The sequence below is a fragment of the Tympanuchus pallidicinctus genome, unplaced genomic scaffold (genome assembly GCF_026119805.1).
Source record: "Tympanuchus pallidicinctus isolate F22 unplaced genomic scaffold, pur_lepc_1.0 scaffold2, whole genome shotgun sequence".
Classification (NCBI taxonomy): domain Eukaryota; kingdom Metazoa; phylum Chordata; class Aves; order Galliformes; family Phasianidae; genus Tympanuchus; species Tympanuchus pallidicinctus.
Window position 1 is genome coordinate 15883566 of NW_026294721.1, and position 15542 is coordinate 15899107.

The following is a 15542-nucleotide window of genomic DNA, read 5'->3' on the forward strand; positions in this document are numbered from 1 at the left end:
TCTGAAGTAGATAACCCCAGTGACCATGAGATCACTGAGACAGGGGAGGTTTAGGTAGATATTAGGAGGAAGTTTTTCACTCAGAGGGTGGTGATGCACTGGAACAGGCTGCCCAAGGAGGCTGTGGATGCCCCATCTCTGGAGGCATTCAAGGCCAGGCTGGATGTGGCTCTGGGCAGCCTGCTCTGGTGGTTGGTGACCCTACATATAGCAGCGGGTTGAAACAAGACGATCATTATGGTTCTTTTCAACCCAGCCCATTCTATGATTCTATGAAAGCATTCATGATCTCTGTGAATGGTACCTATTCTTACATGTTCTTTGTTGAAGATAAATGTCAAAAAGTGATGTGATGATGATACAGACGTCTTTATTGAATGATTTAATGGAGTGGAGTTCAAACCCACTTCAGATCTACTCTCCCCTCAATGATTTCCCTAATTAGTAGCAAAGCCAAACTCCTTGTCACTATCTATACTGGCCCTATGATGTTTACATGCCATGGCTGTATGATTAAGAAGTGGAGAGAACCAACACCAATCTATAGGTTTTATAGATTAAAAAAGGTTATATAGATTATATTCCATAATCTTATATATATTATATTCTATAATATATATAACCTATATCTATAGGTTACATAAATTATAGAATAAAAAGCAATCCATAGATTCACCTTTATAAGCCTGTAAAAATGAGATTTTCTCAGACTGTTGGAGAGGGAGCACAATACCAAAAGTCAGAATTTTTCTTTTTCTTTGTAGACTCATAACAACAGGGAGTTTGAATCTATTCTGGAAATTTTAGCCTCTAGGCATTTAATATGAACATGGGTGAAAGTTTAACATGAGCATACTTTTGAAAATTTGCCAATAACAGTTTTGCTTCAACATCTCTATATTCCATACTTTATAACAGTTAAGAAAAGCTTTGTAGTCATTGTTCTGAAATTGCTTTTTCCACTTCAAAGTAATTGACAGTCCATCTCTTTCTCTCTTGATGGTAAATCTCAGTATTTGTAATATACAAACTCCTGTTGCAAACTCCAGTTGCATCTGAACACTGAAAAATTCTCAACTGATGTGACAACATTTCAAAGAATAAGCACTTCCAATACACCTCCAAAGGCAGCAGGCCTACATACCAAGAGCAGAGCTTGGTATAACATCTGAGAAATGCCATGCTATCTTCAAGTACATGAGTAAGTCTGCTTTAAGCTGTAAAGTCACATCAGTTAAACATATTGCAGAAATTACAAAAAAATGAAAAACTTTGTTTGAAAGACTTCTCATTACATTTTTCTTTCAACCACAGTAATGATTTTTTATTTTTATTAAAAAAAAAAAAAAAAAAAAAAAAGAGGATCTGGACTTACTTGAGAAGGGATTACAATTTAATGTTTAATGTCTATTTAATATCATAAATGGTTACAAAATGTGAACAGTAAAGCCAATCATCAATAGTGGCTGCTTATCTTGGCAATAAACCAAACCTCTGCACTAGCCTTCTCTACCCTTATTAAAAATAAAAGAATTACAACAGCTCTTATATTGATTAATATTGTTGAGATTATTATCATCATGCCAACCCATACAGGAAAAAAAAAAAAAACATGGATCAGATTTAGAGCATGAATTTCCAACAATGTGTAGATTCAACTTAATATTAAGAATAAAGTTGAATGAATACCCGAAAGAGAAACCAGGGGACAGACCTCACCAACAAGAAAGGTAAATTGGATTCCCTGCTGTACTTCTTACTAAATATGTACAATTCAAAAATGACGTAATGAGGTGGCAACTTAAGTCACATAAGCAGAGCAGATTGCCTGCATGTGAAAGCCTCAGTAAGCACACACTTCAGTTTCTGAAAGCAATTCTGTATTTTGGAACGAACACTCAGACAGCACTATCTTCAACACACAAGTAAGTTCTCTAACACTTTCAACTAAACTTCCTCATCCGTCTTTATTAACATCTCATTATCAACACAATGAATTATACAGTAGATTTTGCAGGGGGTAGGTTAACTGCTATTACAATCATTTTGGTTGACGAGTAAATGGCAATGCAAGAACTGAACGGGGGGAGCTCTATACTTCCACAATTTGGCTACTATCACACCATATTGGACTTATGTGGTACATCTGAACACTCTAGGCCTATTATCCTAATAAGAGCAGTAAGATACAACTGTTATCTGTAATACAACTGGGATGGAAACTTTTACACTTTCTCAGTTCCCAAGAACTCTGTGATAGAGACAAAAAGTATACACAAGTGTTGACAAACATTTGCTTATTTCCTTTAGGGTAGTGTATTTCACACCACTTTACTAGCCTTCCAGTATTTACCACTGAAAATGCTGCTTAATTATAAATGAAACAACATTTTAGTAGTAACATAACCAGTATACACAGCAATTCTTAAGACAGCTTTGAATTGTGACTTCAGAAAGCTCACAAAACAAACATCGCTCTGAAAAACAGCATTTATCATTTGGTAGACAGGAAAAGAAACATTTGAGTGACTTTGACAAACAGGAGTTTTGGCCTTTATTTCTAATACAGATTTCTTCTTGCATCATATGTTACTTAATTTCCATAGCAACTCACAGGAGCAAGAAGCCACTGCTTCAAAGAAATCTGAATTGATACAGTGCACAAGAGAGGAACCACAAGAGACTCAGAATAGCGCAGAAGTCAGAGAAATTCCACATTATCTAACATTCAGTGTTACTGAATTACTGAAAAGCTAAACTGGATTATACTAGCTTCACAACAGTTACAAGTACCCTAGTACTGGTTGCCAATGATTTCTATTGCACTGTAGCCCAAAATATTGATAATTGCCATTTATCAATGAAGCAGGGGTGAAGAATAAACTTTGCTTTCAAGTCATTCCATTAGTGATTGATACGATATAAGAAAAACACCATCAGCAACAGCAGAAACTTTCAAGATGTTTTCAGTGAAGTGAATAGCATTTAGCTCTCACTAATCACGTTAGCATCATTAGTTATTATCTACTAAGGCTGGATCTGAAGTTCTGCTTGATGAGTTTTCCAAAGAAAAGGACATTTGAAGTCTAGAAAGAAGCAGAGCAGTGTTTTACCAATGCAGAATGACACGATATAAGCTGTCACATTTTACAGTCAGTAGGAAAAGCCGTATTAAATGGTCATTTGCAAGAAAAGTGTATTTTCTAAAGTGCTAGAAAGAAAACCATACTTCTTGCTCAACTTAGCTTACAAACCTCATCCAGAACAATGTATCCGGTTACAAAGAAAAACTAATAACAATTTAAACTCACACCTAAGCTCCAAAATTCTTTAAGGGCAAAAAGCACGCACGAGAATTATTTAAACTTTACAACGACACTCGATAGCACCGTACTGCAGTTGTTACGGTAAGCAAGAACAAGTGTCTGAGAAAGACAACGCAGCGAGTGACGGTCAACCAGCGCCGGGCAGCGAGGACGAGCAGCCCGCGCGGCGCCCAGCTCAGCTCAGCTCAGCCCAGCTGCGGACGCAGCCGCCCCGCTGCGCGCACGTGAGCGGGTGAAGCACCGGCACCTGCGCTGCTCCGGGTGCAGCGTCTCGGTGCGCTGCGCGTCTAAACGCTGCACTGTTCGTAACATCGCGTGATACCTGTTTTTGTTGTCCTCAGCCACAATTCAGTTTTTATTATTAATTACGAGACGAAGAGAATTACAACAAAGCAATACCGTCGCTATTTTAAACTGAGGCGATTCTCATGCTGCACAGCTACAAAGAAAAACGGTCGTTACCTGTGTGAAGAGAACCTGTGATTAGCCTGAGGAGGTACTGGGCAAACCTCATGATTTCACGCTTACACCGCTTCCTACAGCCACTCATCTTAGGCAACAACGTATCCTCTGAGGAGAGCCAGGAGACTTTTGCCGATAGAGGGACCGGTTTCCGCCAGCAAACTTCTGAGGCACTTGGCAGCCTCCCCGCTCGCCGCCTCGCAGCCCCCGCCGCCGCCGGAGCGCCTCGCGCAGCGGCCGGGCCGGGCCGAGCCCCGCAGGGCTCCGGGTGCTCTGCGCTGCCCCGCGGGGCCGCCCCCGCCGCCGTCCGCGGCCGCTCGGTGGAGCCGCAGCCCCGGGGCGGCTGGGGCGGGGCCGCCTCCCTACCCGGGCACCGCGCACACACGCACGGAGTGGCCGCCTCCTCGGGGAATCGGCAGGCAGGTGGGGAGGGAGTGGCGGGAAAAAGCTAAAATAATCCAATATCACGCCGCGGGTTGATGAGGAAACATCCCAGCGCTACAGCTATCGCGCTGCTCAAGGTCAGAGCGGAGGACCGCCTCGCCTCCACCTGCGGGCACGGAAGCAGGCGGCGAGCTGAGGGGGGTCGAGCGGCGTTAACCTGATGCCCGCCGCCAGGTGCGGGGTGCCCCGTGTGGAGGAGCAGAACCCCGTGCGGGTCCCCCGCTCCCAGCCCGCTGGCTGCGGGAATGCCTATGGGAAGCCACACGCGTTCTTCTGTAGTCCCTTATAAACCCATTGTTTTCTGCCTTGCGTGAGAGAAGTGCTTCCTATTAATAAACATGTTCTGCTGAAGCCTTTATCCATGGTCAGAGAATCTGAAAAGCACATTTCCCTCGGACTACCACACGAACACAGAGCAACTCCGGCTATCACATTAGCTGGTGATGCAATAGGCAATGCCTAATACAGTTAAAAGAAGACAAAGAACCCATTAGGGAGAAGCTGAACAGAAGAAAATCACTGTCTGATCTAATTTTAAAGACAGCACTGACCACGTAAACACTTCAGTGAATGCCTTTAAAAAAAAATAGTGTAACACACACAAGTGCAATTCTCCATGCTATTTATTTTTTTTATTACACACTGAGCAAAGATAAATGCATTATAAAGTGAGCACATCAAAGCACTGACAAACTTGCAGCTAGATGACATAATTTCTGTGTATGCTATCTATAATAAGCCTGTTTTCTTCTACTTGCAGTGAGGCTGCACCACTGACAGAGCCAGAATGAAACAGAGCTCTAAGCCCCACACTTACTCAGTGCATGACAACCTGAGAAAGAAAAAACTTTGATATGAAGAATTTAACAGAGCACCTTCCATCCCAAGTAGCTAGTAGAAGTGAAGATAAATACTGAAAACAGAAGAAAGAACATCTCTACTTTAGCTGAGGACAAGAGGCAGTGTAAATGGTGCTCAGCCAGAGTTCTTGACCTGCTTAATCCTTTGACATCTTTAATTGCTGTATATAAATTTCAACTGCAGTCTCACTTCAAAATGAAGAACTGAAATATCAGTTTTCTAAATACTTTAAATACACACTGTCAGCAAGTCCATGGGTTTTGTTCTTTGCTTTTCCCCCTCCCCTAAAACAAAGCTGCATCACTTCTGACTCATTTTGCTAAACCTTTCATATTTCAGTTGAGCAGTAACAGTAATTACCGCCTAAGAAAGGGTTCATGAAAGGTTTCTGACCAGTTTCATTAAGAGGATTTTAACTAACAGCGCAGTATTCTGATAAAGCAGGATCCACATCTAGCTCCCCTATTTCTCTGCTCAGCACAAATGGCCAACTGATCTTTGGACTGAAGCTGCTTATCCAAGTCAAAAAGCTGATGAGGGAAGAGTCGTCAGGAAAGTCACAATGGAAAAGTGTAATAAAGTGACTGCTATTTTGTCAGTGAACACCTTCCAGTGCAGTATAGAGGAAAAGTTGGAAAATATCAGCTCCTATGTATTGGTACCTTTCAAAAAATTTTATAGGACTCATTATAGTCTTCAGAAATAGTCTTTTTGCACTGGAATAAGTACTGTTATTTTCATAGGCACAGTTTCCCCTAATGGTTCACAATCTATAGGTCCAAACCAAAATCTAAAATATATATGTATAAAAAAAGAAGAGTCCTAATAACATCAGAAGGATCTGGATCAATCCCTAGAACTTCTAGTTTTGGAATCAAGTATTTAGAAAATAGGATTTAAAAGCTATTACTTAAATACAACAGAGAATGAATAAAATATACAAAGCATTTTTCCCCCATCCAGATTTTAGGAAAAGCAAAATGGAAGGACAAAGTAAGCGTTCATTGTAAACTCTTGGATTTTCAAATTAATTAACCTAGGCTAATTGATTGGCATCCCAGATGCCACATGGCACAATGAAATCATCAGGGAGGAAATGTTTTTATTTATTTGTTTTAAAGGAGACAAAACTATAGCAGCAGTCCATTTTAAATGCAAAACAGAAAAGTACCCCTGAACCCTGTATGAAGCGTAGTGTCTGGTATTGTATGATTCTTAATCAAAATCAAATACTTCAATGAAGATTTCTAAACAAAGCTAGAAGAATCACCACAAGAAAAACAGCAGTAAAACTGCTTCTATGAAGATCAGTTCTGTCCAACTTATAGATTCAACCTTCAGCACGTGTTGAAGCAATACGTACAGAATACACAAACTGACCAGCTTCTCAGAGACTTACATTGCTTATTGTACTGCTTACATTGTACATTCCATTTGCATATTTTTCAACACTCATCCATCTTCAAAGCATTGAATTCCCTCCTGAACTGGCCGGCCTGTGCTATTTCCTAAAAAGATGGAGCCTAAAACTTGTAAAAACGACAACAAATCATTTAAGATGCCTAAACCTCAGAGAAGGTCAACCAGGAACACTGAAAACCTGCATGGGGTTTTCATACTGTTGACAAAAACCTTGCTAGAATTTATGTTAGTAAGGTAAAGGCTGAATTCCATAAGTGAACGTTTCTATCAGACCTCTTATTTCAAAGAACAGAGGTAATATTTACAGTTACATGGCAAGAAGTAACAGATGGGCAGGAACAAACAGATAGATGAGCTCAAGGTAACAGTGAGATGTTTTCGAGCAGCACAGCAAACAGCTGCCACATAGATGACCATCATCAGATCTCCTTTCTGTTGCTTCTCGCCTATCATAAATGCAAGAGTCCTCCCAAATCACAGTCCCTGATGTGTTTAATTGCTCTTCTCTGCTTTTACTTCTTGACTCAATGTCAAGTATCTTACCGGTATCAGTATCTGACAGTATCTTATACCAAGATGGACTCAACAGTATCTTATACCAGCATGTCTAAAGTTGGCTAACATCTAGAATAGTTGCAGCATCATCAGAAAAATCACCAGAAACTTCAGAATTCCACAGTATTTACCATGTGTATGAATGTGTCAGCCACCTCTTTAGACAAAGTAGTAAGAAAAAATTCTCCTGCTCCTTATTTGCCCAAATTTAGTCTTCAGTCTTAGTAATGAAAACCAGAGATTGCTATATGGTAGAATGTGAGATGGGAAAAGAGAGATACAGATAGATATTCCTTTCTCCCTCTGCTCAATACCAACATGGTAGGTGATAAAGCTAAATTCACTTGGTTTTAAATGGCTGCTGACTATCCTGAACATTATAGTAGCAACAGATAAGAATCCTTCTGCTTCATCTACTTCATACTCAAATTGATGTCCACATGGAATGTGGACTAGACCTCACTCTGTGTGGGGATAGTATCTACCTCAAACCCCAGGACATATGGCAATGGGACTTGCCAGCATTCCTAGTTAAGACAGCAAATTCATTTTTTTACTACTTCATTTTCACTCTTCATAGGGAACAAATTTTTTTGTATCCTTTAATTACTTAACTTGCATGTAATGTTTCTTAATATGCAACATAAAAGAAAGACCTTTACTCTGGCCTACGCCACTGAAAATTAATGCACAATCTACCTGCATTTGTCTATAGCTTTTAGCTTCTCCTCAAAGTTTGCTAAGAATAACATCCTCAAACAGCTTTATTACCGTGCTTAAAACAGTACTACAGAGGAATGACTGCTATTCCACACAGTTTGTATAATATCAACAAATCATCCACATGCTCCACGCTAGCAGCTGATACCTGTAAACAAGAAATTACTTCCACCAGTGTTGTATTTCTTCATTTTATAGTTTCAAACTTAATTTTCTATTATGATTATGGAGCTCAATAAAACCCGGTAGCTTAGCCCGCATAAAACCTTTGACCAGTGTAACAAAAACCTTTCTTAACACATTAGTCATTTGCCTCTCTTATTTCTGACTTTCTTGTAAGCAGCTACCCGTTCAGAATGCCTGTTTCTTTTCACACTACTCTTCGTCCTTGAAGCTTACCCAAGAGCTCCTTTACACAGGACATTCTTAAGATGATGCTTCAGACAATCAACCAGGAGCTACAGCTGCTTCGACCTCCCACACAGTCCTCTCTTGCCTGATTAAATATTCATCACTCTGGCATGTTGCAGTGTCAAGCAGGAGCAGCTTCTCAGCCTGACCTTCCCTAGCCAGCCAGAAATTTCTGCTGAAGAATAAACAAGATTGGGACTTAACCTGCTGAAACATAAAACGGCATTATGTCGTTTTTGGGTTACACATTGAGTTCTGCTCATGCACTACAAAATTCTTACAGCAGAACCTCAAGTACTGTCTTTAATGTTCAATATAATTTGAATTTTGCCTGCAAAGAACTGCTTAATTCCCAGTTTCAATCCATATGGAAAAAAAATAAAATCTAGAGTTATTACAATTCCTTTTAAATGCGCTAGTTTTATTCATCTCTATTTAGTGGAAGATAACTGCAAAATCATAACAGATTAACTTCACTGTCATAGGAATTGTATCCTTTATAGGTTCCACAGTTATTTAAATACTTGTATGTTCACATGTAAAACATCTATATCCAAAACAAAATTGAAAATTTTGCTTTTTGACTCACATCAATCTGTTAAAAAAATAAGTCCATCAGGAACATCTTTTATTTATGCATACTAGGTATGCAGTGTTCCTAGGAAGACTGAAGAGTCATTGCACTGATTCAACTATGAGAATTCTGTCATCATAATAAATGTATATGTACATATTGGGCCAGTCAGTAAAAATATTCATGAGTTCACTGCTCAAATTCACATCCACACATACATACATGTATATAAAATATACATATGGTTGGAAGTTTGAATAAATTACCCAAGTCATCTATGAGAAACTTTTTGCCTCTAGGATTTTCTGAAAGTGTCCAAATTTACATTTCATCTTCTTGGGTAAGGGCTTTCCTAGCTTTGCAAGAATTACTACCACCATGACCCCTCTCCCTCTCCCATTACTTTTGCTGGCCCAAAACAATCATGGATGGTTTCATTCTCCAATTAAACTGAAAATTAATATTTAGAAGTCTAACTGCTCAAGTCTTCACATCCTTAATTTTGCAAGGATCGTGGTGCATTTGGATGAATAACATTGCAGCTACACCTCAAAGCGAAGAAAGAAAAGGCAAAGGCAACACTCCAAATAGCTTCTCAGAGCTTACAGTCTGCAACTTCCTTGGTGGGAGTAATGCTAAAATAGCTGCCTTGCACTTTAAAATTGTTTCTGTTCAGTAAAGTTAAACTACCATGCTGCAAGGCCTGTGGTGTCTGCTTTCCCTTCCAAGCAGGTCCTGCAAGTAGAGAGAGCAGTCTGCATTCCTGCAGTACCCTTCAGTAAAAGCTCTTTGGATAACGTACCACATAAGAGATCAAGTATATAAAGCAGAGAAGATTGCATCCATTTAATTTAGAGGCTTCTTTTACAGGGGCAGCAGAGTCCACCTTATAGCCACGCTATACAAGATATATAAGGCCATCAAAATCTACAACATCCTGCAGTATCTCATTCTCTTCCTGACTCCTACCGCACATTCTTTTGTGGTCATATATGCTGCCATCTCTCCAGGAAGGATGGCTACAACAACCTACAGCTTCAGACCAGCTCCCCTCATCTGTTTCTGCAATGCTTCTTTAAATCAGTACCCAAGGAGCAGAGAAAGAAAGAATCGAAGTTAATCTTAAAGATGGAAGAAAGCAAGAAAGGAAGAAAAAGCAGGGTAACAAAGCAACCAGGATATTTTATTTCATGTGTTACCCATAGGCATTAACAAAAGGCCAAATTTTTAATTCCTAGCTGGGAACACCCCATGACACAGCAGGTGCTTGGGCCCATGTGCTTCATTCTCAGGAAGCCATAGAGGTTTAGCATGAGATCACTGTAGACTGTATTATTGCTAAGAGACTAAGAGATCTAATCAAATAAAGGCCTCAGCATAAATTCAACTCCTAAGCCTAAGGAAATGAAGCTGTTTTTATTATCAACACAACTATTATGAGGTTACAAGTCAGTAGTAACTATAACAGTCTATATATGGGCCAGGCAAGGAAGAGAAAAATTCTTTAGTTGGCCATAAATAAATTTACGACTTAGAAGCCTGCAACAGGAAGTTAACTGCAAAGCTGATAATGGCAACAAAGCACTTCTCTCATCTCCATAGATCAGCATGAAGAATAGTTTTTCTATCACATACGTATACAGTCTCAAGTATTGGCAATGAACGAAACAGAATACCACTGCTTGTTTATCTCACCGTGAGGAAATGTTAGTAGAAGAAAACAGCTCTCAAATACTAGAAAAGTGATGGTGAACATTTAAAGTCTGTTACAGTGTAGGGATGAATGAGTATTCATTTTATTTAAGCCCTGCAGAAGTTCCTTAGTTTACTGGAGCTGCTCTGTGTGCCTGGATATAGAATGTTAGTTACCAAGTGGAAATCACATTTTATGTTACAGAAATTTTGACTTCAAACTTTCCCCCATCAGAATAGGACAGCTACCTCTACTTCAGAAACTGTATTAAAAATGGAAGAGATAAGCTTTTCAGTTAAAAATTCCATTAGAGTTATCTCACATCCAAGGAACTACATTGGAAATTTCAGAGAATTTTTTTTCCCTAATACACAGGTAACTTGTCAGGTATAAGCATCTTAATTGCAAAGATGTCCTTATCAGTTTTGGCCAATAAAAACTGGGTGGTATTTTGTAGTTTTAGTTCTTGCCTTTTGATTAAAGAGTCTGGTTAAATTAAATATGCTTTCAATGAGGAATCACGTTTCATCCTACACCATTTCAGAATATCATTAGCCAGACTCCCCATTATTGATTATTCAGAGAATTAAGGTTGGTCACATATTACTAGCTCAACTCATTGCTTTCTATCTGATGAAAGAGGAGAAAAACAGAAAACAAAGTAAACTGATAGCAAATGTTTTAAGCATTTGATTTTCTCAAAGGTAAAAGCATTTGAAAACATTTATGTTAAATAGTAAGGAAACCCTATATCAAAATAATTTGCTTTGGGGGTAGGGAGCATCACAAGGGTGTTTTATACAAAATCAAAAGTAATTTATAATAGTTAAAAGAGCACCAACCAATAACACAAAGCATTATTTCAAAACAATCTACAGACTGAGGGAGGATTACGATACTATCTGGGGAAGGAGGAAGAATGATAAAGTGAAATTACTCCTGAAGGTCACACACTACAAGATTGCAGATCAGGAAGAATAGTTAATATGATTATAATTAGAATAATAACTTTATTTTTCTTTTTTTGTGTGTGTGTATTTTCTAATTATATCATTTATTTTAAATAAGGTCTTGGCTCTGTAGATGTATACAGCAGACAGATAAAAGTATGTGCTCCTTCTTTCGTCTATAGTAAGATTCTGTGCTAAGCACTTTCTATTACCACGAGAATCTGCTTTCCCTTCAGTGCCTTTCACTGAAAAGGCATCCTCTAACTTCTTTCATCAGTTTGAGGCAGTGCTAATTTCTGGACTCACTCAGCAGCAGAGCTTCATTTCCCAGCTACAATTTTGTGTCCTCTCTGAATGTGTAGTTCTGACAGAGCATGAGAATACACAGACTACAAGAAGTAAAGCCAATTTTTGTTTTATTTCATGACACTTTAACACCTTCAGTTGTCTGTCTGAATTAGGGAAAAACAGTTTCTACATAATTTCTTAGTTCTTTCACAGTAAATGAGACTTTTCTCATGAAGCTTCTTGCACCAGCTATCCTGGTTTCTCTTCTAGAAACGGACCTTCAAAATCATTTCCTCTTCTTGTTCAGTCTTCATTTACTTCCATAAATCCACTCTCTTTTATAACTCCTCTTTGCCTGGTCCCTTTACCAGATAATCTCATACATGGTTATTACCATCTGGCATTTAAACTAAAAAATTTGGTTTGCCCAGAGCAATAGCTTTTCCTTTTCCAGCAGTGCTTTATTTAAGTGGTGGTCAAATTTTAATGATTCTCTTTTGTTATCTTAAACCAACTGCAAAAACTCCTGGCATTCCCCTTGGGTTGGAAGGATATCAGCAGTGTTATGCACTGTAATCAGCACAAGGCTTTTGATGGTTAAAACACAGATTTTTCTTTTAAAAAGATGACAGAAGTCGTAACACTACAGAACTCAAGAGATTAAGCAATTGAATAAGGCCAGGTCATTCTTCCAATAGCGTTAGATTCTTTGGAAATCTATATTCAGAACGAAGACAAAAGCATTTTCAAGCTTATAGTTATCCCGCCCCCCCCCCCCGTCCCCCCCGTCCCCCTCAATCCCTAACCTATAAAACATCTTGACTAAAAAACAGCTTTTGCAGATCTGCGAAGTATGAGATACCTGAAAGACACATTTTGTTGATCTAGCAACTTTGAAGCTGAGAGGTATTCTGCTTTCTGAACACTCTGTATTTTACTTAGGTACTTATATGTGAAAAAATTATTCTGATTTGCATTTAAGGCTGGAAAAGACTGTTAAAGCCTAGTCATGATTATTAATTCTTGTAAACATGTGAGGGGTCTATGAACTTCAATTCTATCAGTAAACATATGAATTGCAGCATTACATGAATAACCTGCAAAATATGAAATATCTTTGAAGGGGTTGGTACTGTGTGTCTGGTAAAGGATGCTCCTCTGTGGAGAAAAAAAATAAAAGAAATACTCTGCCTAGAAATATATGCATACAGTCTAAGCTAACCAGAAAGTTCACATTGGGGTAATATAGCCCCTCTCATTTATATAAAGGAAACAACTTTTTGCTGAACATCAAAGATTAAAAAGTCACCTAAGCTGCTTTACAAAGTTTGTATTTTCCAGAAGTTCCTTGACTCAGGATTGCTTGGCTTTTACTGTCACTCAAGTCATTTGAAAGGCTCCATAAACCCACAATACTAAAATGCATGCTTCCAGATTTTCTTCTCATTCAGGAAGGTAGCTGTGAAGCAACTATTCATCTTTTAAAATTATAACAACCTCTAAAAGTAGTAGTACAAGTACAGCTGGTAGTGATTCTTCAATAAACTGCCCTCCTCTAACCCTTTAAAGAAAAGACCATGAGTTAACTTCCTCTCTATATACACAGGATAATCCAAGAAGCAGAGTTCAATGGTAGAATGACACGCAAAGGGAAAAAAATAGTTTTATTCTGGATCTATGTAGCTGCATTAAAAAAGTGAATTACAGAATAAGAAGCACTTGACTTTCTATTCATTTCTTTTTTCCTTTGCCTGTATGAGTACATGCAGCGACATCAGACTGGAATTGACATTCCACTTAACAGGTCCAGCAGTTGGACTTCAGGATATTTCTGGGTCCCTTCCAACTGAGCTATTCTAATTTCTTATTATTCAATATATCCTAGAGATACAGAATAATCAATACATGCTAAACTACCATTTCTTCCGAATATTCAACAACACAGTTAATTCCAAACTGAAGTGAAAGAATATTCCAAGAATATTCAAAAAGAATAGTTTTGTAAAGCCTCTGGGATGTTTCTGCCTGCTCTTGATTTTACTGTTCCACAGAGCTGCTAAGAGATGTAGGAAAAAAAAAAAAAAAAAAAATCTTTACACTAACAAGCCTCTTTTGGGTCGGTCACTACAGGTAAAGTCTGTGTCAACAAGTTATTGAGAAGGTACCATATTCTGACAAAAAGCACTTCCACAGTTTTCATGTTAATGACAGCTGAGTTTCATATACACCTTTCTACCTTCATAATACAACCAAACAGGCTCATTCCAAGAGACATCTGACAGTCTTTGATTCACCCAATCTATGCAATCAGCTTCAAACTTCCCATCAGTTTAATCAGCACTGCAGTCTTTCTTGAGTACTGCAAACTTTCTCTAGATTCTCTGGACCCCTCTTCAACCCCACTACTTTCCAGTTCTCACCAGTTCATCACCTTGCTCTAAGTAATATTCAAAGCTGTTCCAGAATACTTTATCCACAGATAACAAGTGTCTTGATATAGTCTCTTACTTTTTGATGCTCACGCACAGGTGTTGGATTTTGGGTTGTTGTTTTTGTTTTTTTTTCTTTGGAAGTGATAAAAAATGCACTGGTCATTTGATAGTCTCCTTTGACAAATTTGTGAACAGCAAATAAGGAAACAATTTTTTTTCAAAGCAGCTAGGACAATATCCAAAACCAAAGGTCACGAGCACAATAAACAGATTATTCTCCTTGTGGGTACTTTGTGAACTTGCACATGTATTATCTAAGTGTAAGGATGGAGGAAGTGGAGGAAGTCCATAGACTTCATGGGGACAGCATGGGGACAGACAAGAATTATGTTTGTGGAAAACTGAGTTTGGACATGAAACAAAGCTGGAAAAGAAAGTTGTGTAAAATGGGATTTTAGTTCCTTCATAGCCACAGAGGAATTAATTAGTACAAGGAATAAGCAAACAAGTCAGATTTAGCTTTCCACAAACCAGAACTTGCATCAGATCTGAAAGATCACACTTTGAAACAGCACCAGGTATCTTTACATTAAATAGTGTCCTCTGCAAGCTTCTTTCACCTCATGGGACTTTTATTCTAGCACTTTCTATAAAAATGAGAAACTCAGAGATAATGTTTACCTCCATCCTTCCTTTGACATTTACAACACTTTATGAAGTGTTCCTCTTCAAGGATATTTTCATCTATTAAAGAATATTTATGAGTGTTGCTTCAAAGAAAACCACTGGAATGAGAAGTCAAGCAGAAACAGAGAGAGGGGGCAGGTTTGCAACTATTTATAGATTAACTTTAGCATTATAAAAGGCAACACTTAAAATCCATTTGAAACCAGGGTTAAGAAAGGTGTCATTGCATCAATTATATTAACACTTCAGTGTTTTCAAGGCTTGATATCAGAGTACACCTGAAGAATGCATAAAAAGCTTAAGGCATTGATACAATTTATGTGGAAGTTAATTCACAAATCAATTAAAATGAAGGCAATTTTAAAAAGATTTAAACATTAAAAACGATAAAAACTTGTTTTTGTTCTGTTTTGTTCTCTCCTTTGTAAATCTGTGACTAAAATGGTTTTCCAAAGCAGGGATATTACATAATTTCACAAAAGTCTCAGAATTGATTGACAAGGTGTATAAATGGTTCCATACATGTGAATTGCCAGCCATATACCTCCAGAGTAAAAGCAGCCCTTTAAAATGCTGAATTCAAAAAAGCATTCACACCCATGAAGTCAGAGAAGCATCCAAAATTTGGATTTAGAGGAGACTGCACAGTTGCATGCAGACTCCTGAGCCTCAGGAACCAGATGGATCATCTGATGACAACATCCAAAAATTCTACTT

General features: G+C 38.4%; 1 protein-coding gene across 8 annotated transcripts in view; it reads right to left on the reverse strand.

Moving 5' to 3' along the window:
* The window catches only part of KCNIP4 (potassium voltage-gated channel interacting protein 4), a 375732-nt gene that overhangs the window by 277595 nt on the left and 82595 nt on the right, over positions 1-15542 (reverse strand). Inside the window, exon 1 of one of the 8 annotated variants that reach the window (XM_052682842.1) lies at positions 3789-4025. The exons of 6 other annotated variants lie outside the window; for them this stretch is intronic. In XM_052682842.1, the coding sequence (XP_052538802.1) occupies positions 3789-3876 (88 nt within the window). In that variant the 5' untranslated portion in view covers positions 3877-4025. Of the gene's footprint in view, positions 1-3788; positions 4032-15542 lie in introns of those variants that run through there. One more of the 8 variants, XM_052682841.1, reaches the window with a different exon arrangement.